The sequence below is a fragment of the Stegastes partitus genome, unplaced genomic scaffold (assembly GCF_000690725.1).
Source record: "Stegastes partitus isolate 25-593 unplaced genomic scaffold, Stegastes_partitus-1.0.2 Scaffold791, whole genome shotgun sequence".
NCBI classification, from domain to species: Eukaryota; Metazoa; Chordata; class Actinopteri; family Pomacentridae; genus Stegastes; species Stegastes partitus.
Genome location: NW_007578522.1, coordinates 245,420 through 263,171, shown reverse-complemented (window position 1 = coordinate 263,171; position 17,752 = coordinate 245,420). Strand labels below are relative to the sequence as shown.

The 17,752-nt window shown below is 39.2% G+C and overlaps 2 protein-coding genes across 2 annotated transcripts in view; both read left to right on the top strand.

Annotated features, from left to right (window-relative positions):
• The window catches only part of LOC103364899 (hypoxanthine-guanine phosphoribosyltransferase-like), an 8,087-nt gene extending 3,376 nt beyond the window's left edge, over window positions 1-4,711 (top strand). Inside the window, exons 5-9 of the mRNA XM_008292188.1 lie at window positions 1,432-1,449; window positions 3,391-3,473; window positions 3,642-3,688; window positions 3,838-3,914; window positions 4,087-4,711. Of these exons, the coding sequence (XP_008290410.1) occupies window positions 1,432-1,449; window positions 3,391-3,473; window positions 3,642-3,688; window positions 3,838-3,914; window positions 4,087-4,134 (273 nt within the window). The 3' untranslated portion in view covers window positions 4,135-4,711. The remainder of the gene's footprint in view (window positions 1-1,431; window positions 1,450-3,390; window positions 3,474-3,641; window positions 3,689-3,837; window positions 3,915-4,086) is intronic.
• A 3,688-nt stretch (window positions 4,712-8,399) lies between these two features.
• Window positions 8,400-17,752, top strand: part of arhgap21b (Rho GTPase activating protein 21b) — a 35,657-nt gene continuing 26,304 nt past the window's right edge. Inside the window, exons 1-4 of the mRNA XM_008292185.1 lie at window positions 8,400-8,598; window positions 9,538-9,730; window positions 16,557-16,739; window positions 16,920-16,941. Of these exons, the coding sequence (XP_008290407.1) occupies window positions 9,656-9,730; window positions 16,557-16,739; window positions 16,920-16,941 (280 nt within the window). The 5' untranslated portion in view covers window positions 8,400-8,598; window positions 9,538-9,655. The remainder of the gene's footprint in view (window positions 8,599-9,537; window positions 9,731-16,556; window positions 16,740-16,919; window positions 16,942-17,752) is intronic.

Sequence of the window (17,752 nt, the reverse complement as noted above, 5' to 3'; positions counted from 1 at the left end):
ATATGACTGCTGAGTTACTTCACGGTTGCGCTAAAATATCACATTTGCATTCATTTAATTATGAAAAACGACTGTGGTCCCTGTAAATAATTGCGATCAGGTGATTACATGTTGACTGTTAATGTTTCATTTAAAGCGTCCTCTTGAATGAACTCACCGCTAACGTGCACATTTTCACATTAAATCAGATTAGCAGTTTATGTGCATTCAGCTGATGTAAACATTTAGAACTTAAGCTAACGGGAGTGTTTGCATGTCTGCAGTTTGTTTGCCAAATGTGCTCCTTTATCCCCCCGACACACACACACACACACATCTGTCTGCATGTGTGTGTGTGCAGAGAGATGCATCACCTAACTATTACTACAGGAGTCATAGGTCAGCTGAGGGATTCTTTTTTTTAGATAATATACATCAGCTGATCTGAGCATTCGCACACATCTCTCGGCTGAACACACGAGTAGTTCCCGCAGTCAGGCGTGGCGGAGATGCCTGAAACATGAATAGGATATGAGGTAGTAAGCTTGAGTCACCGCTGGCTGCTTTCCTCAGTATTTTAAGTGTGCTTGTGAAATCCCTGAGCTCCCCGTGATGTACAGCTAAATGTAGTTGTCTGTTTGCAGCTGAATGAGGTGGAAAAAGTTAACCGTGTGACAATGAACACATCCCGTATAGTTCGCTTACGCCTTCGGCTCCCTGCAGTGTCGTTTGCAGACAGTCGCTTCCCCCCCCGTCTCTGCTTATGTATAGCTCATTCCTTTATATTTCTCCTGGGTTTACTGCACTCTAAATAAATCTGTATGAATAATGAGGCCTAAACAAAGCATGACTGCGTGCTCGGATGAATCCTTTGTTTGAAAAGTGAAGTGAGCGGGCAGTTAAAGAGTTTCAGTTTTTATCCTGGCCTAGTTAAGCTGAAGTGAAGCTTATATACTACAAATAGTCCCCCTGTTGTCTTCACTTGATTAGGCAGACATTTGCAGAATTTCAACTATTTCAGTGTGACATCCAAAGCAGGGCTGCATGGATTTCCAATCTGGACGACATGTTTCTGCATTCATTCATTCATTCTGGGTAATCAGTGATATCTCAGAATGTGATTAAAGGCTCCGTGATTTAGTTCCTGACTTCATGAATGCGGCTGGGTGTGGCCCAGATGATGCAGCTTTTACTCATCTCCAAAAATAAGAAACTCATACGTGATAGTTTCCTTTTTAAATCTGTTTTGCACATGACACACATCTTGTTCAAGCACGCAAATCATGGCTATTCACTTTTTTTTGTGCCTTGTTTGTTGCTGTTTATCACCCGTATGGTTTTTTTTTTATGCTTGTGGGGGTTTTATCTTGGAATGTGGGATTGATCAAAGGATGCAGCAGCGTGTTATCTGTTCCTAACTGTTTGCTTCTCTCCCCAACATGCTCTCGTAAGAATGTGCTGATTGTGGAGGTGAGTCAACCATGTTTTTTTGCTTCTCTTACTCCTCGTCTTCACCAAAATAGGCCCATTGTATTTTTCTTGTTGTGGTTGACGATCCAGGTCAAGAGGAGCCACTTAAAGTTTTTTTTTTTCTCCTTCTACGAGACCCGAGTTCAACATGAGGAAACTTTTTTAATTGTCTGACCTATATTTGAGAAGCCAGAGAGTTATTAGTCAAACGTGACCACAAACTTTTCCTCGTTAGCGCAGTAACTCGGTCTTACTGTAGGTTGGGAGTATGTGCAGTGGAAAAGAGGGCATGTACAGTAAAGAAATGGCTGTGGTCATTCAGTCAATTCATTATTACTTACTGTAAACAGACTGCATGATTGAATATTGTGAAATAGAGTCATTAGTCAGTGTCCAATTACGGGTGAAGATGCCCTCAGTCATTCATTGACTGTGACCGACTGCATCTTTGTTCTATTTATAAATGAATTCTCGTAAGGATGTTGTTTTCTTTAATGCTTTTAAGGGTTTTTTTAAATACTGCAGCTTAAACAAGTAACTTGTTAAGCACTCTGTATATATACATATATTTAAAGACCATCCAGCATCATGAGGTGCTTTAATTCACTCTCAGTTCTCCACGTTTTACCATTTTGAACAGGGATGAGGAATTTCAAACTGAATTCCCCTTTTTATCATCCGGCTCACTGGGCTTCTCTAGAAATTAACTAGGCATAACATTCAGCCTCTAAAACCAAAAATTCTGTTCAGGGATGCGAGTAAATAACCATAATTTGACATCTTAATCAAGAAATAATCGTGTGCTTTCCTATTTTTTCAGGGATTTTTTTGTAAAATAGAAATGTGAAAATTCATGGATAACAATAATAATTCTATTTTAACATTAAAAATATAATTTCAGTTAAAGAGCTTCTGCATACTGGCGTATCAACCATTACAGAAACATAAGAAATGATTTTGGTAATTACCAATTCTGTTAATTTAGGGCATAAACCTTACACTGGGTGGTGGTCTAATACATTTGTGAAGCATTATATATTTTTAAAACATTATATATAGGGATTATGTTTACCTTAATTTCATCAGGGAGCAAAAACCTGACTCCAAAAATTGTGTGCTGATGTGTATATTGGCTGCTTTTTGCAAACACATAAGTCAAATCAGTTTAAAAAATGCTAACAAGTTGATGGAGCGTTAAATGCGTTAGATAGTCCAAGATACTTTTACGTAATTGTACCTTTAAAAAATTTGCTTTTTTTTTTACTTAAAGTATTAAATATATCTACAGTTGGATGGACAAGAAGTGCACATGTATGCCTTCAACGCTGTTTTATTTGTAGAATGATTTGTGAAAGAATAAAACTGGCAGTCGTCACTGCATGTCACTGATTTAAAGGCACATACGGTCAAACATATAATGGTCAAGATCATACCGTCTCTTAAATGTTTTCGTATATTAAGTTTGTTTTAACTCCTTTTATACGCAAATAATTTCAATTGCATTACACAAGGCAAAGAAATGCATCGGAACAACATTTAAAATGCGTTTTTGCTTTAGTTTCAGGACAACCTGCTGCTCTGTCTGCCTGCTTTAACACTCTGCTTATGTTCAGTCATAACAGAAGCGTGTTGTGTGTATGTAGTGTCGCGCATATTGACCCACAACACACTTGTGTGGCTTAGTTTGTTCCACTTCTATTTTTATTTCCAACCTGATGCAAGAGATCCGACTCAGTTTCGTGTAAATCACCCCATTTTTTAAAAAATGTCCTTTTTCTGTGGAAGTGAAGCCAGTGATAGAGAACGCTTATAAACCGTTACGTAATCTGGGCCCAGTGTGAACTTCTTCCTTTTCACTTCAGTGTAAGATCTGTTTTGGTCTGCGTTTCCACATCGACTGCTTTCTCACTCAGTCCAGTTTTTCTATCTTCCCCCTCACAGGCTATTGTGGGCACCGGAAAGACGATGAAGACTCTCCTGAAGCACGTCGAAGCCTTCAGGCCCAAAATGATTAAAGTGGCAGGGTAAAGACGTCAAAGCAGAACCAGCCCCGTTGTCCTGCTTTGTGAATCACTTCATTTCCACCTCGCAGTCTAGACACAGTTTTAAATTTAATGCTGCCTCCTGACCTCCCCGGACGACAGTTAGGAATGGGTGTTTGTAAAGTGAAATCTGCTTTTGTTTTCCCCCAGACTGCTGGTGAAGAGAGTGCCGCACAGCTCGGCGTGTGTGCCTGACTGTATGTATCTGACCAAACCCTGTTACTGAGCTCATGAGTCAGTGGTTCATTCACATTTAAAACAATTGTTGCAGCTTGTTAGGCTGTGAATCAGTGGGTTAAAGAAACATTTGACACCAACGTTCCTCTTTGTCATGTCATTCTTTCAGATGTCGGCTTTGAGATACCAAATCGTTTTGTGGTAGGATATGCCTTAGACTACAATGAGTATTTTAGAGACCTAAATGTAAGTCAATGGCTGTTTTATTTTAGACAACAATGACTGTGTTTACAGGAAGAGCTCATAATGAGCGTCTTAACTGTCACACATGCATCAAATAAAAGACATTTGAATGTTGTGGAACCTGCTCATATTCTGCATTTACTGTGCTTTTTTTTTCCTTTTTTTTTCTTCTCAGCACATCTGTGTGATCAGCGAAAGTGGAAAGCAGAAATATAAGATTTAAAGAGAAGCCAAGAAGAGGCTACTGTCACGTAGATGTCATCTCACAGCAAGCCCAGACATTTCCCTTCGGTTCCCATTCTCTTACAGCTGCTATCATGACATCTGATCTCAAGCATACCTGTTTTGGTTATGGCATTCCTTCTTTTAAGCACGTATCTATTTTAACAACACGCGCTGGCGTTTAACTGGCTGTTTTTGTCGAGGAAGTACATATTTTACTAGGTTTTGCTAGGTTTGCAAAAGCAATTAACGTGGAAAATGTTTAACTGTTAGTGTGACTAACACGAATGCAATCTGTTCCGTTTCTTTTATGCAATGTCAAGGACTCGATAATCACGACATGTTGTGAATGTTTCTCAAGTCACCGTGAGAAGAAATGAAAGGGAGTCGTTCTCATTTTGAAATTAGTCGTAGAAGTTTACATTTTCTTTACCTTTTTATTGTTTTTGTAGGTAGTTCTGCTGTTACTTCTAATCCTCAGGGGAAAACTCTTTCTTTTAGTATTTGATGTCGAGTAAATTTGTCATTTTTCTATTTCTTTTTATAGTTTAACATACAATAAAGTCTTTTTAACATTTTTTGTGTTCTGTAATGTGGTTTTCTGATATACGAACATGTTTTGTGGTTACGCTGCTGAGGTTTTCTGTTGATTTTTATTTTATTTGCTATTTATTTAACCAGGTTAGTCCCATTGATATCAGAGGTCTCCTTTACAAGAGGGCGGCAGCATCGTCGCATTAACAACAATAAAAAGCAGATAAAATTTAACTGCAACAATAACACCAGCACACTGTGGACTATAATGATTCCACCTGAACTTTAAACTCATTCAGTGTCACAAGGGCTTGAAGTCGTAATTTATTCCAAACATTCGGTGCAGAAATCCTAAATGCTTTCATACCCAGGTCAGGTCGTACTTTGGGGACGACAAACTGCACAGTATCCATCTATTGATGATCTTTATTTTACACAACGGGCTTCTTTGTGGACTCTTTGACGGTGGTGGAATGTAACTAAATACATTTACTGAAGTCTTGTACTTAAGAACAAATTTAAGGAACTTTTACTTCCATTTTGTGCAAGTTTATATTTCCACAAGATCCACTGCATCTCATAGGTAAATACTGTCATTTCTCTCCACTACATTTGATTGACAGCTTTAGTTAGTTTTAATTTTTCATATCCGTCCTCTCCCGTATCTCCATATGGGGTGACTCTGAACATTTGTAATAAATTGGAGGATTAAGTGTTCTTATATGCACTGAGAAAATACTCCCACTTTTTTAAACTAAATAAACTGAAAGCTCTCTTGGATTAGCTGAAAATGCATCATCGCAAAGTCTTTTTAAGCTCTCGAAAAGCTGTAGAAGGACCTGGATTTGAATCTCAGTCTCAGGTTAGACTGGCCAACAATTTATGACGTACTTGAAGTTTGCTCAAGCATAAATTAAAATGCAACTGAAATAGTGATCCAACATCATAGATAGTAGCAAGACAATGCAGGAAACATTTTTCTGCACTTTCACTATTTACAGTTAAGTGCATTTTCCTGACAATTAATTGTGTGGTTATAACTTTTCCTCAGGTAAAGTATCTGAATACTTCATTAGAAGCTGCTCCTCAGTTACCAAAACTCGAAACTTTTTGTAACGACTGCGGCGACCAAAACTGCAACCTGAAACATAACGGTACCGCTCTCTGGGAGAAAATAGGTTAACCGCAAATGAACTCGTAAAAGGTACAAAAGGGAGTCCATTGTATTGAGCTACTGTGCTCTTTGTATACACCTGACACATGACTCCCGGTTTTTAAGCCGGGAACTGAAATAACGACAAAACCGTTTCTCTCTTGCCTCTGAGGGTCTTTAGGGGATTATAGTGAATCGACTCTGACCTTTTAACAGAACTGAGCTTCAACAATAATGTCTTGATGAAGAAGTCCAATAGAATTACATTATTACCTAGATTTTAGTTAGTAGAGGTAGAAGTGCACACCAATAAAACCTGGTCCAACAGTGGGCCGTGGGCATTAGAAATGATAACAACTGTTCTCTGCACCTTACAGCTCGTTTTACATTGAGTCACTTCACTCTGCACATTATTTTGATAGTTTTTATGTATATATTGTTAATATATGATGTAAATGATCTTCATTCTTATTCTTTTTTGATAATATTCATCACTCTACTAAACGTTATTTCTGACAATTGCTTATTGACCATATCTGATTTGTTAAGTGAACTGTATATGCTCATCTTTGACAATTGCATTTCCTTTTTATAGCACCATTGTGGATGAGAAGCGAATACCGTTGTACCATCGTACAAAAGTATGACTGTTTACTTAAAGATTTATCTTTATCTTTATCTTATCAAGTGGAAGAAGTATTCTGATCTTCTACTTAAGTAAAAGTTGTAATACCACAAGGTAACAAAGTTCCATATATTAAATCATACTTGAGTAAAAACAAGAATCTTATATACAGAAAATTGCCCTCTATGAAGGTTATATTGTTTATATTCATATTATTATATATCATTGATTCTTTAATATGTCAGTGCCAATTTACTGCTATATCTGTTAGGTGGAACTCATTTTAATGTAGTGGCAATATTTCAAATAACATTTTGTAAGTTGTTTACATGTTTCGTGAAATCTAAACTTGAAAAATAACATTTTCCTCTGAAATGTAGTCTAATAAAAAGACAAATGAAGCCTAAATATATATAAAAAATTAGTACAGCAATTGTTAAAATAAACAATTTTCTTTTTCAAGATAGTAATTCATGGAAATGTTCTGTCAGTAAAATGTCTCTTAAATCAGTGTTGGAAGAAGTATTCAGATTCTTTACCCAAGTAAAAATAGCAATATAGATATTATATATGAGCAGCAGAATGTGGTCAAGGTAGCCAAGTAAATATATTGTTTTTATCCTCTGAGTGATATATATTATTATATATAACGTCATTAGATTATTATTAACGAAGCATCAGAAGCTGGCTCATGTTGTAACTGCAGTGCAGTTAGTTTGAAGTACTTTAACGTTTTACTTACAGGGAGAGCAAATAAATCTGAGGCGGGAAAAAAGTTGTGATACACATCAATTTTCAGCGTTTGGACTTTTTCTGTCATATTAGATTTTTGGTGAGATTTTAACATTTATTGAAGTAAAAGCATGTGAGATGTTGAGACGGAAAAATCACTGGTGGAGTTGTTGACTACTCATAAAAATCTGAATTGTGACCGTGACTACACAATACTTTTTGTCACTGTCAGAAGCCAAAAAGGCTGGTTACTGAGGAAATCTTGAACAATCTATTGCATCTTTAACACTTGCAATTAATTGAGTAAAATCTTAAACGGTAACCAAAGCTGTCAAGTAAGCGCAGTCGAGTGGTATAAAATTGAAATACCCAAGTAAAGATCAAGTACCCCAAAACTATACAGTACTTGAGTACATGTACCCAGTTACTTTGCACCATTTCCTAACACTTGCAGTTTATTTTCCAAACTTTATACCCACAGTATTCCACCCACTGGAAGCAGAAATGGCTGGACGGGACAGCTTTGAGAAAGTCTCCTCCCTAAACTGACCCCTGTAACAAAAGCTGCCAATCCCAAGAACAGGTGGTCCCTTATGTTGGAGAGGCATAAAAGGGACATTTGTCAGGGCCCTGAGAATCTGAGCTCTTATTTTTAGTGCACAGCAACACTCTGTTCCTGAATATGTTTAAATCAAGGAGTGCCGGTGTTGAGTATTTAATCTAAACTATCTGCTTTGGGAGATACTTGCAGCACGATGGGAGCAAAGATTGTACGCTGTGTGGTATGTGCATCTGCGTGAACTCACATTCCACATCCACTGCCATCCACATGCCAGCCCTGCTCGACCTCACTTTGAACCAGGACATGTGACTCCGTGTTTCTCCCTTGTTTTGTGCATGTGGAGCCAAAGCGGGCAGCCTTTTTATTTTATTTTATTTTTTTTAAAGTCATAACTAAAATGTAGGTTGATCATGCATTGTGTCTGCTAGTTTTTACTTTGTCCTCCTGGTTAACTGCCCTGTTGAACTCCATTGGAGCGGTTAAAAAACACCACCTTTCAGCGGCGGAGACTATTTTTTGTAAACTCGCTCTTGATTGGCCCGGTCAAATACAACGCCGCCTCTGATTGGCTGAGAGTGTCCTGTTGACCGAAGGTGGACTCCCAGTGAGTCGGGAACGCTGGAAGCAGAGACAAAAAAAAAAAAGAAAAAAAATTCCAGCCTCAAAACTGCACCATGCGCCTCCACTGAGTGGGTTTGGATTAATCACCGGGAAGTCGTTTGTAGTCAAACGGTATTGAATTATGACAACGCCTGCCCACACTGGAGCTCACACGCTATGTTTTTACTTTGCCTAGACACTTTTACGGACGAGCACCGCCGCCGTTGTTCGCCTCTAACGACGCTTCCCAACTACACAGGTAACTTTGTTTAAACTCCAGCCGTTAGCATGGATGCTAACCCCCGCTAACAGCCTGTTGCCGCAGTCGCTTCTGTTGTCGCTTTAGTCAACTTTACGAGGTTTACAGGTGGCGTTGAGAATATACGTTGTAGTAAAATTAAGCTACGGCGTCTCGTATTTACTTTTGGACTTCTTTGTGTTGGTGTTTTGAGAAAAAAAAAACGACAAAAGGCAAAGCTTCTTTTGTTGGGCGCTTGAGAACAACAGCTCGACACGCTCGCTACGTGCCTCCTGTTGACCATCGAGTGATTTTTAATTCACCAAAGCACAAAAACGCTCGGTTTATTAGTGAAATACACGCGGCGTGGTGACTTGTACGGTTCAAGCGCTGTTTCTGTAGGTTTTAGCGACGTGTTTTTACATGTGACGGACGTTTTATTTCGCCGTGGCTGCCGTCTGTGCTCCACTTGTTGCTGGTCATTCATTATGCAGTGTTGACTCTCCACGTTGTTGTGCTTCAGCCTCATGACAACAAGTTGTTGTTGGGGTAAATAAAGCAGTGCTGGTGTAGTTTGTCACATACTGTCTCCAAGATATCCTGTAAAGTGTGTGTTTAAGCCATTGGTACCACTTTTATTACAGTTTGTTTAACTACTTCTGCTTACTTTTCACCATGCTGTGTTACATATTCAGCCCGAGTGTGAAGCTGTGTTTAAAAACTAAACACAGAAACATCAGGTAGAAAATAGATTTAATATGGGACCCGTTACATATTCGTAATTGCCAGGAATTAAGCAGGGATGGTCCACTATTACAGACAGCTGAGGTGTTGATTCATGCTGTTTTACAGACTCTTCAGCAGTGTTGTAGGTGTGCACTTAAATCACGAGTCTGCCTTTTTACATAAACTAAACAGAGCACACTACTAAACATGTCTCATGCCATTTCTCTCCAACAGATGGAAATCCAGCACGAATGGAGGTGTAAATCTGAGTGGAGCTTATTTTCTTGCGCCCTGCTGGAGATACCTTTTCGATGTGGGAGTTAACAGAAGACAGGATTTTAAGTAAAGTTAAATGATGGCGGCGTCACGTTGGGTTCCCTCATGTGAAGATGATGACAGACAACGAGCAAGATCTTCTTTCTGTGAGGTAAGGAAGCCAAACATCGTTGTAAAGTAGTGGAATTTGTCAAATAGTGATCATGGAAATGTGTTTTTGTGTGTGTGTGGGATAACTGACTCTGTGGTGTCTGCCCTCTTTCAGTTTGCTTTCAGTGGGGGAGTAATTTGTTTGACACTGTGGCTCAGCTGTTTGTGCTTGTAACAGCTCCTGTTGGTTTGTTTTGCATCTTTTTTTCTTAACAATGCTTTAGTTTTTTTTATACCGTTGCTGCCATTTTGTTTTCTATTTTCTCTTGTAGGTGAACTGATCAAAAACAGGTCTTGGTTGCAGAGCAGCGTTTAATTAGTTAATTAATTTTATTCAGGCTCATCACTTGTGGAAGTGGGAGGAGACAATGGTGCGCCAGCGTTTTGTTCAAGTCCCGTCTTTCAGATTTTTAAGCTGTGACCTCTGTAATGCCAGACAGGACACCATCTGCTCCTCTGAAAGCTTGTTGCCTGAATGAAGACCTTCATGGTAAACTAGGTAGCAGCCCGTCCTCTTTGAAATTGAAGGGCATCTATTTATAGGATCGCTAGTTTTCTTTGATTTCTTCCTTTGCCTTTAATCTAATATTCAGCTTGCTTTTAAGCCTCCCTGTTTGTATTTGAATCGGCTGTAAGTGACTGCGGTAAACCTCGTTATGTTGTTACTTATAACAGGCAAGATGCACCGAATTTGATTTTATATCACTGAACAGAGCTGCTGGGAGGAAATAATACCTCAGCAACGTAGTAAATCAATTAGAAAGTAATACAGTCGGACTTATTAGGTTTCTTGTTAATTTATTCACATGAATGAGTTTTAAACAAGCACGTCGATCTGAAGCAAAGCCGACCAGTATGTCATACAAACAACATACACTGCAGCACACTGTTAGAGCTGATTTTGCTGAGTTAGTCTGCGTTGTATCCCTGTTTTTTTTTTTTTTTCCTTCTTCTTCACTATCACAGCTAAGAAAACAAACTCTTATGATGTGCTTACTTTTGTTATTACAGCAGCCTGGATACACCCTCTTAACTACTAAATGAATTTAATGAATGAACTTAATGTCATAGTATTTCTGATTCACAAAATGTACACACATCCCTTAAAAATAACTTCAGACAATATGCAGGTGTCAGTGTAGTAGAAAGGACTAAGTTGCATAACTTTTCATCACATGGCACCAAGTAGAGCAATCCTCTGCACAGTACACTAGAAACACGTTTTAGTAAATGTTCGTGTGGCGGCAGGAAAAGCCTCAGTACAGTGCAGTCAGTGGAAATCCTTCTTTGAGCGGCCCTTCTAATAAGACTACCACACAAACCAATTCATGTGCTAATTTTGAGCCGGAAACCCCCTGGAGTCTCTGTTCCTGGGATTTTCTGGAAATGATGACACTGTGGATTTAATTACTTAGTTTTACTTTTCATAGGCTGATGTTCTTTTTTTTTAAGTGTCTAAAAAAAAAAGTATGATGTTGTTAGATGATGGAGATCGGTTAAAAGACGCTGATAAATGCATTTGTTTTTATTCCGAGAAAGCGTGCCCCTCCTGCTCTTGTGAATGAGAAGTAGGGATTATACGAAGAGGATGGGTCACAGTCTCGGACGTAGTGAAGCTCATTTAGAGATTCTTAGTGACTAACTTAATAAAAAATGATGTAACAGATCCTATAAGAATCACATTTTTATCATGCTGTGTCTCAGAACATATTATAGTTATTATTATATAATTATAATATGTTATAATTCTGTACTGGGCATTTGCTCTTTTTTAACTTTTTATAACCATTATGAATTGGTTTAATCAAAAGTGTTTAGATACCATGCAGCCAAACATTTAATTTAAAAACACATAAAAAAGAAATTAGTCATTACTTGAATCAAGTATTTTGTTTTTGCTGGAAGTTAGATTTTTGTTTTTTTTTTCCTCTACACTGGAGTGTCTGTCTGCTTTATCAGCTGAATAGGGCATGGTATTCAAACATTGCAGCTGAATCCAAACAGCAGACACAGTCCTTCCTCTACTTGGATTCCTCTGCTCAGATATTTAGTTTGCAGCGCAGAGATTTTCGATTGGATGCTGATCAGTCTGCTGTTAGCACGATGACGTCTCTGGTAGCATTTTCTATTTTGGCCCTTGGACATTATTGTATTAAACTGGATCATGCAATTATTCAGAAACTTCTGTAGGATGAGTGGATTTTTCGTGGTGATAAGACCTGCTTTTCATTCCCCGGCAGAGCAACAGAAATGAGAATGGAGTGAAATGGATTATTGTTTTCGATAATGAAGCGTGATCCATATTTAGCACTGTAGGGGGGCTATTGACAAACAGACTCCCCCTGTCCCCACAGTCTTGGCTTCATTAAAGCTCAGTGTTTATCTCATTTAGGCTGGCTGCCTTTTACAGAACCCTCTGCGCAGGCATCATATGGCTAACTGATGGCAATCGGAAGGGAAAATTGCTCTTCAATTGGATAAAAGAAGTCTGTTACTTCCTGTTGCATTATGGTCGTGTCTGCAGTGTCTCAGGAGAAAACATAAGCGATGGCCTGTGTGATTCAGTTTTTACTCATCGTGCCAGTTCCGTGTAGTCAAACATCCATGTCATCTGAGATGGAAAAGCTTGTGATGTTTTTAGCGTCTTGTTGAAATAACTCGCATAGTCGCATAAAAGGCGAGTCATTAGGGACGGATTAAGCAAAAAGGCTGACATAGTTTCCCCTTTGAGCAACTGCTCACTAAATTCATTTTGTAGAAGAGAAACGATGGTTACAGATGAGCTTTATTAGCAAAAAAAACAATGTCTCAATTGATTAAAAAAAACTTTAAATACAAGTAGAAACTATAAACTCATTTAAAATATATACAATACCATACACAGCACAAGTTCCTAATGGTGGGGCTTTTTTTTAGCCTGAATAATTAAGTGTTGCTGGTTCCGGTGGATGCAGAGTGGCATCAAAACGGTTTATTCATCTGCTATTGTCTCTTTTTTTTCTGGGTGGACAGAAGATAACAGTTTGGGAGCACCCCTCTGTTTAATACAGTACCTCTGCAGATTTATCTGACACATCATTAAGCTACATTGCAAGCTTCACAAAGGTAATCTTTCAGCAGGACTAGTGCTGGGTCTGTTCTTTTATTAACACAAAAGATGAATGAATTTCAGTTTAGTGTGAACATTGTTTGTTCCTCAGCTCTACATGTGGTACATGGAGTGTCGTCTGCTGTTACAGAAACATTAGGGAGGCTTAAAAGTAATATTTTTGCTTTTTTTCTTGCAATTGCAGAAATATTGTAATCCTAACTAGCATTTTAGAAAGACATCCCGCATAAACGGCCGCCAAGGAATCATTCTGTCCTGTCCGTGTGTTACAACCGGGGTGCAGCATGCACCAAACACACCACGTGTCTGAGTAGACTGAGTAATGATACTCCTAACCTTGTCCTGCTGTACAAGGCTGGAACGCCCAGGGCTCACCAGCGTCCCTCCGTATCATTATCTTAGGCTTTTCACAGCTAAGTGCTTGGTTTGGATGGGATGTGGTGTAGAATTTAGCAGCCCACAGAGAACTAGGTTTCTTCACATTTTAAGGTTGTGTGCTTGTCTGGTGTTTATGGAGCTGATGTCATGTGGTGCTTGTGATGTGTCATTTGGTGATGTCAGCAGAGGTTTTCAGACATACAGGCCATGCATTGTGGTTTCATAATAGTTGTTTAAAAATAGACAAGGTGGAAATTCCAGTTGCCTTGTCGGTGTGTAGCCTCTAGATATCAAAATTTGTGGTGTGTAAACATCTGTGCGTGTACAGTGATTCCCCTGAAATTTAGGGGTGGTATTGGTTTTTCGTGTCCTCTAATCTCCATCGTGGGGGAACCTCTGACATACTTACCTTACAATTTCTTCAACCACATGTACTGAGGATTTATTATGTCATTGAAAACAATGGGAAAAGCAGTGTGCCGTTTGTCAAAGAATATTTGCTTTTGAAGACTTTTTTTTTGGTTTTATGTTGATGCGTGTGAATAACATATGACGCTCAGAATAGCCCAGTAAAGAACTTAAATCTAAATGGATGAGAATGGGTTTCAATCTTAACCATAGCTCATTCAATATTGCGGCCTTGTTAAAATATGTTACACAATGTCTGACAAAATTGTTTATTGCTATCCAGGAAATGCTGTTGCATGGTTGCCATCTATATATAATATAGAACCTAATAAAAATACCAGCCTTAGATGGTGCAGTGCCAGTTCCATTATGCGTTAATTTATTACCGAGGGAAGTGTGTAAAGGATGAGGATCAACTGATGACGGATGCCAGGAACAGACAAAAACCAACAGTCTGTTCGCCGTTCAAACTTCCCAGCCTGTCCGTAGCTTTCAGGGCCAATTCCATTCATTCAGACTGTAGAGGCAACACTTTGAAAATGACTCAGACTATTAGATATTGTAGTTTATAGCAAATGTCACTCGGGCATGAGTAGATAATGCATTTGTTGGGCTACTTTCAGGTGTGGATTAATACTCATTTGGTGTTCTGGTGAGTTACATCAGCAGGGTGTAAATACTAGTAGAGCACCATTAGATTGACTCAATAAACAACAGCAGCCTTGTTCATCGTAATAATAAAAAAAACAACACGTCAACCAGCGTGACAGTGTTGCTTATTGGCGTGTTTTTAACTGTTTTAAGACAAGAATAGTGCTGTGGCATAGAAGAAACAAGCCACTGTATATTGTTCTTTTGCTAAGAGGCTGAAAGGTCAGCTCACTGTTTGTTGACACAGGTTTGTTAATTGGGAAGTGGGATCTGGTGATAGAAATCTGTGCTCATGCCCTGAGACACAGGCCTGGTCACTTTTCATTTCCAGGAGATATCCAACCGAGGAACAAATGCCTGCTGAAAGCCTTCCTCCAGCTGCCTCACCCAGTGCAAATATCAGTCTGGCATTCTGGTGATTCATAAATGGGTGAGAGGCATTCATTTGTGGGCAGGAAAGGATAGGTGTGTGTTTTGATGTGGGTGTTCCTTTCATGTGCTTTTCTTAGCCCCTTATTTCACAAGTCATACGTTTCTACTTATAGTTTAATCAGGTCTACGAGGTTTACACTGGAGTCTGTTCTGTTTCCTAATAATAGATGTTTTCTTATTAAATAAGGGAAAACAGGAGGCCGCGTCTGGAATTTATTGACCTGGAATGTCACAACAGTATTAACTATGCAAGTGGCAATGATAACACTGCATGGCATGCGTCTGTCGGGAGGCCCACACCCCCTTCTGTCGTCCACGTCTAAAGATCAGAGGGTTGGAAATTGCCGTGTGCACTAGCTGCTAAATCAGATCCAGTCCAGGGACTGGCCTGCCCTGGAGACATGAGGGCAGCAGTGCAGGCATTTCAAACATCCAGTTGATCTATAGTTATATCACCAGAAGCACTTCTCTGGGAACAGATTTAAATGTTTTCTAGTGTTGAGAAGACACGCAGGACTCTCACAGACACAGACTTTAGCATTAGAAGTGCTTGTATCGCAGAACAGCCGAAGTTTGGCTATGCACAGTAAAACCTGTTTTGCTAGTTTCATCAAAATGCTTGGGTGTTAGCTGCACCTGCAGCTCTGTTTCCCAGCCTGCCAATAGTGCAGTGGGCACTTACACACGTGCAGTATCCACATCTGAGCTCTTATTATGTACTCAACAGCTCAAGTTGCCACTTTAAATAATCTTTGATTCAAGTGGTTTGTGTTTTTCTGAACTATATGGTTGAAAAGCATAGTAACAAGGTTGTTGAGAAGGCTGCAAAAAGCACAGTGAAACATGCTTTAACTTGGTACACACCTCCAGGCACACACAGTATTTCTAATGAGCAATGATGTGTGAAACTGAACATTCATTCTGTGACATAGTCAGAAGGTAGATGGGATGTTCGTAGTTTCAAGATCGTGTGAACAGTTTGTTCACACGATCATGTTGTTTTTTCAAATGTGGTTTGGCTCATTTGCTGTTGCCTTCAACAGCTGGATTAAGTTGGATAACTGTTCTGATTCAGTTTCTCTTCTACCTAAAACTTGCCTGTCACATGTGGAGTTTTAGGTTCACTCGTAGACAAACCTCTTGCAAATTCTTTGCTTATCACCGGTTGTGTTAACATGCATGTAACTCATTCTGATTTTTTCACATTTTACTCAGCATATCTGCTGAGGCAGAGATAGCGTGAATGCAAGCTCATCAAATTCCTCACACTGAGGGGGAAAGTCTACGCTTTAGGGTGGAAGGGGGGTTGAGACAGGGAGAGATAAAATAGTTTTTAGTGTAGAAGTGCAGGACTGATTGAACAGAGGTGTATCTGAAAGTCATACCAGAACAGGCAATATGATATATAGACATCTGAGGAACGGGAGTGTTGCTGCACACATGATACCTAAAAGGTGTGACGCTATAAAAAGCATGTAAACACAGGAGTGGGTGTCCAAAGCTGTGACGCCTGACACGCTCTGGTCCAGCTGTGAAATGACTGAACTGTAAACACTGGACAGCCACTAATGTTTTCCAAAAACCCTTTCTCCTTTGCACTATGCCCAACTTTATTTAAAACTTTATTTGTGTTAGTGTACAGCAAGTACAATAAAAAAGATCATATGTTGATGCGGCTTAGCTTTTACATCTGGTGTTTCTCTGTTACCCTTTTCTATTGATTTTAGCACTGCACTGTTCTTTTCCAGGATTACATAGCTAGATTCACAGCAGAAATCTGTAAGATCCCCTTGTGATTTTAAGCAGTACTTATTTTGAATTCCTTTTTTCAATTTTTGTCTTTGTTCAGAGCGATTCTCAAGAGTGGAGGAACTTGGCCGATTCTCCTGCAGCGCAATACCCGACAGAGGATGAGGTGTTTTCGTGGCCAAGGCCTAAAACTGTGCGTTTATGTCGCACGTCGCAAGGGTTCGGCTTCACTCTCCGGCACTTCATCGTGTACCCACCGGAGTCAACACTACACTGCTTCCTGGTAAATTTCAGAGATTATACAGGACTGGCTTGTTTGACGCTTTCATGAATTTCATAGACCTTGGTATTGTTTGTTTTTTTATCACATGAGATTACACTGTGTCAACAAGAATCTTGATACCTGAATTCTGTGACCGTGAACAAGAAAGTCACTTGAGTATTCCTGTGTTTTTTTTTACAGGAGGAAGATCATGGCCGCAGAGGTAAGCAGAAAATTTTGGCTGCTCTTCTTAATTCCTGCCCATCAGCACTGCTGAGTCAGAGCAGTGCCTCTGACTTCTAATAACTCTTAATCCATGCACTCTCTGGCTCTTTTTGCTTCCTTATGCTACGAGAACAATGTAGCTCCTATGTGTCACTGACCTTTGTGGAGGCATGAAAGGTTTGGTCAGCACCACCTGTTTCTGTCCTGCACTGATCCACCTCATATTGTTTCACTTTGTTGTTCTTGCTGCTTTTTTTCCCCTCACCGTAAAAAGGCTGTCAGAAAGAGATGGCCTCAGATTTTACTGGGTTGTGTGTTTGCTTCTCTTTGTCACCGCGTATACGTTCAGGTTTTCTCTCCAAATTAGGTAAAAGCTTCACAGAAAGTCGTCAGCGTGAGTTAGTGTTGAATTGTTTCAACGTCTTGTGCAAAGTAATTCATGCATCAAACCTGCATTTTGAAAACAAGTGGTTTAGTCCAAAAAAAGACAAACAAAGGTGGTAAACAGACTTGTTATTTAGAAACAAATCCTGCAGGCTCTGAAAGTACAAAAGATTGATACCAGAAATAGCAGATATAATAGAAACAGTAATGATAGCTAAATGTTTCATTCCTCTGCTCTTGATAAAGTCGGAGCTCATCAGTTTTGTGTTAATCGATTCGCATCCAGAGAATATGATGGAGACAAAATAATTCATTTGTATTGCCTGTGAAGGTTTAATTGATGACAATAATCAGTAATCACAATGACCACTGTAATATCTTATGACAAAACATTTCAATTTGTCTCTTTTGATTTTTATCCAACA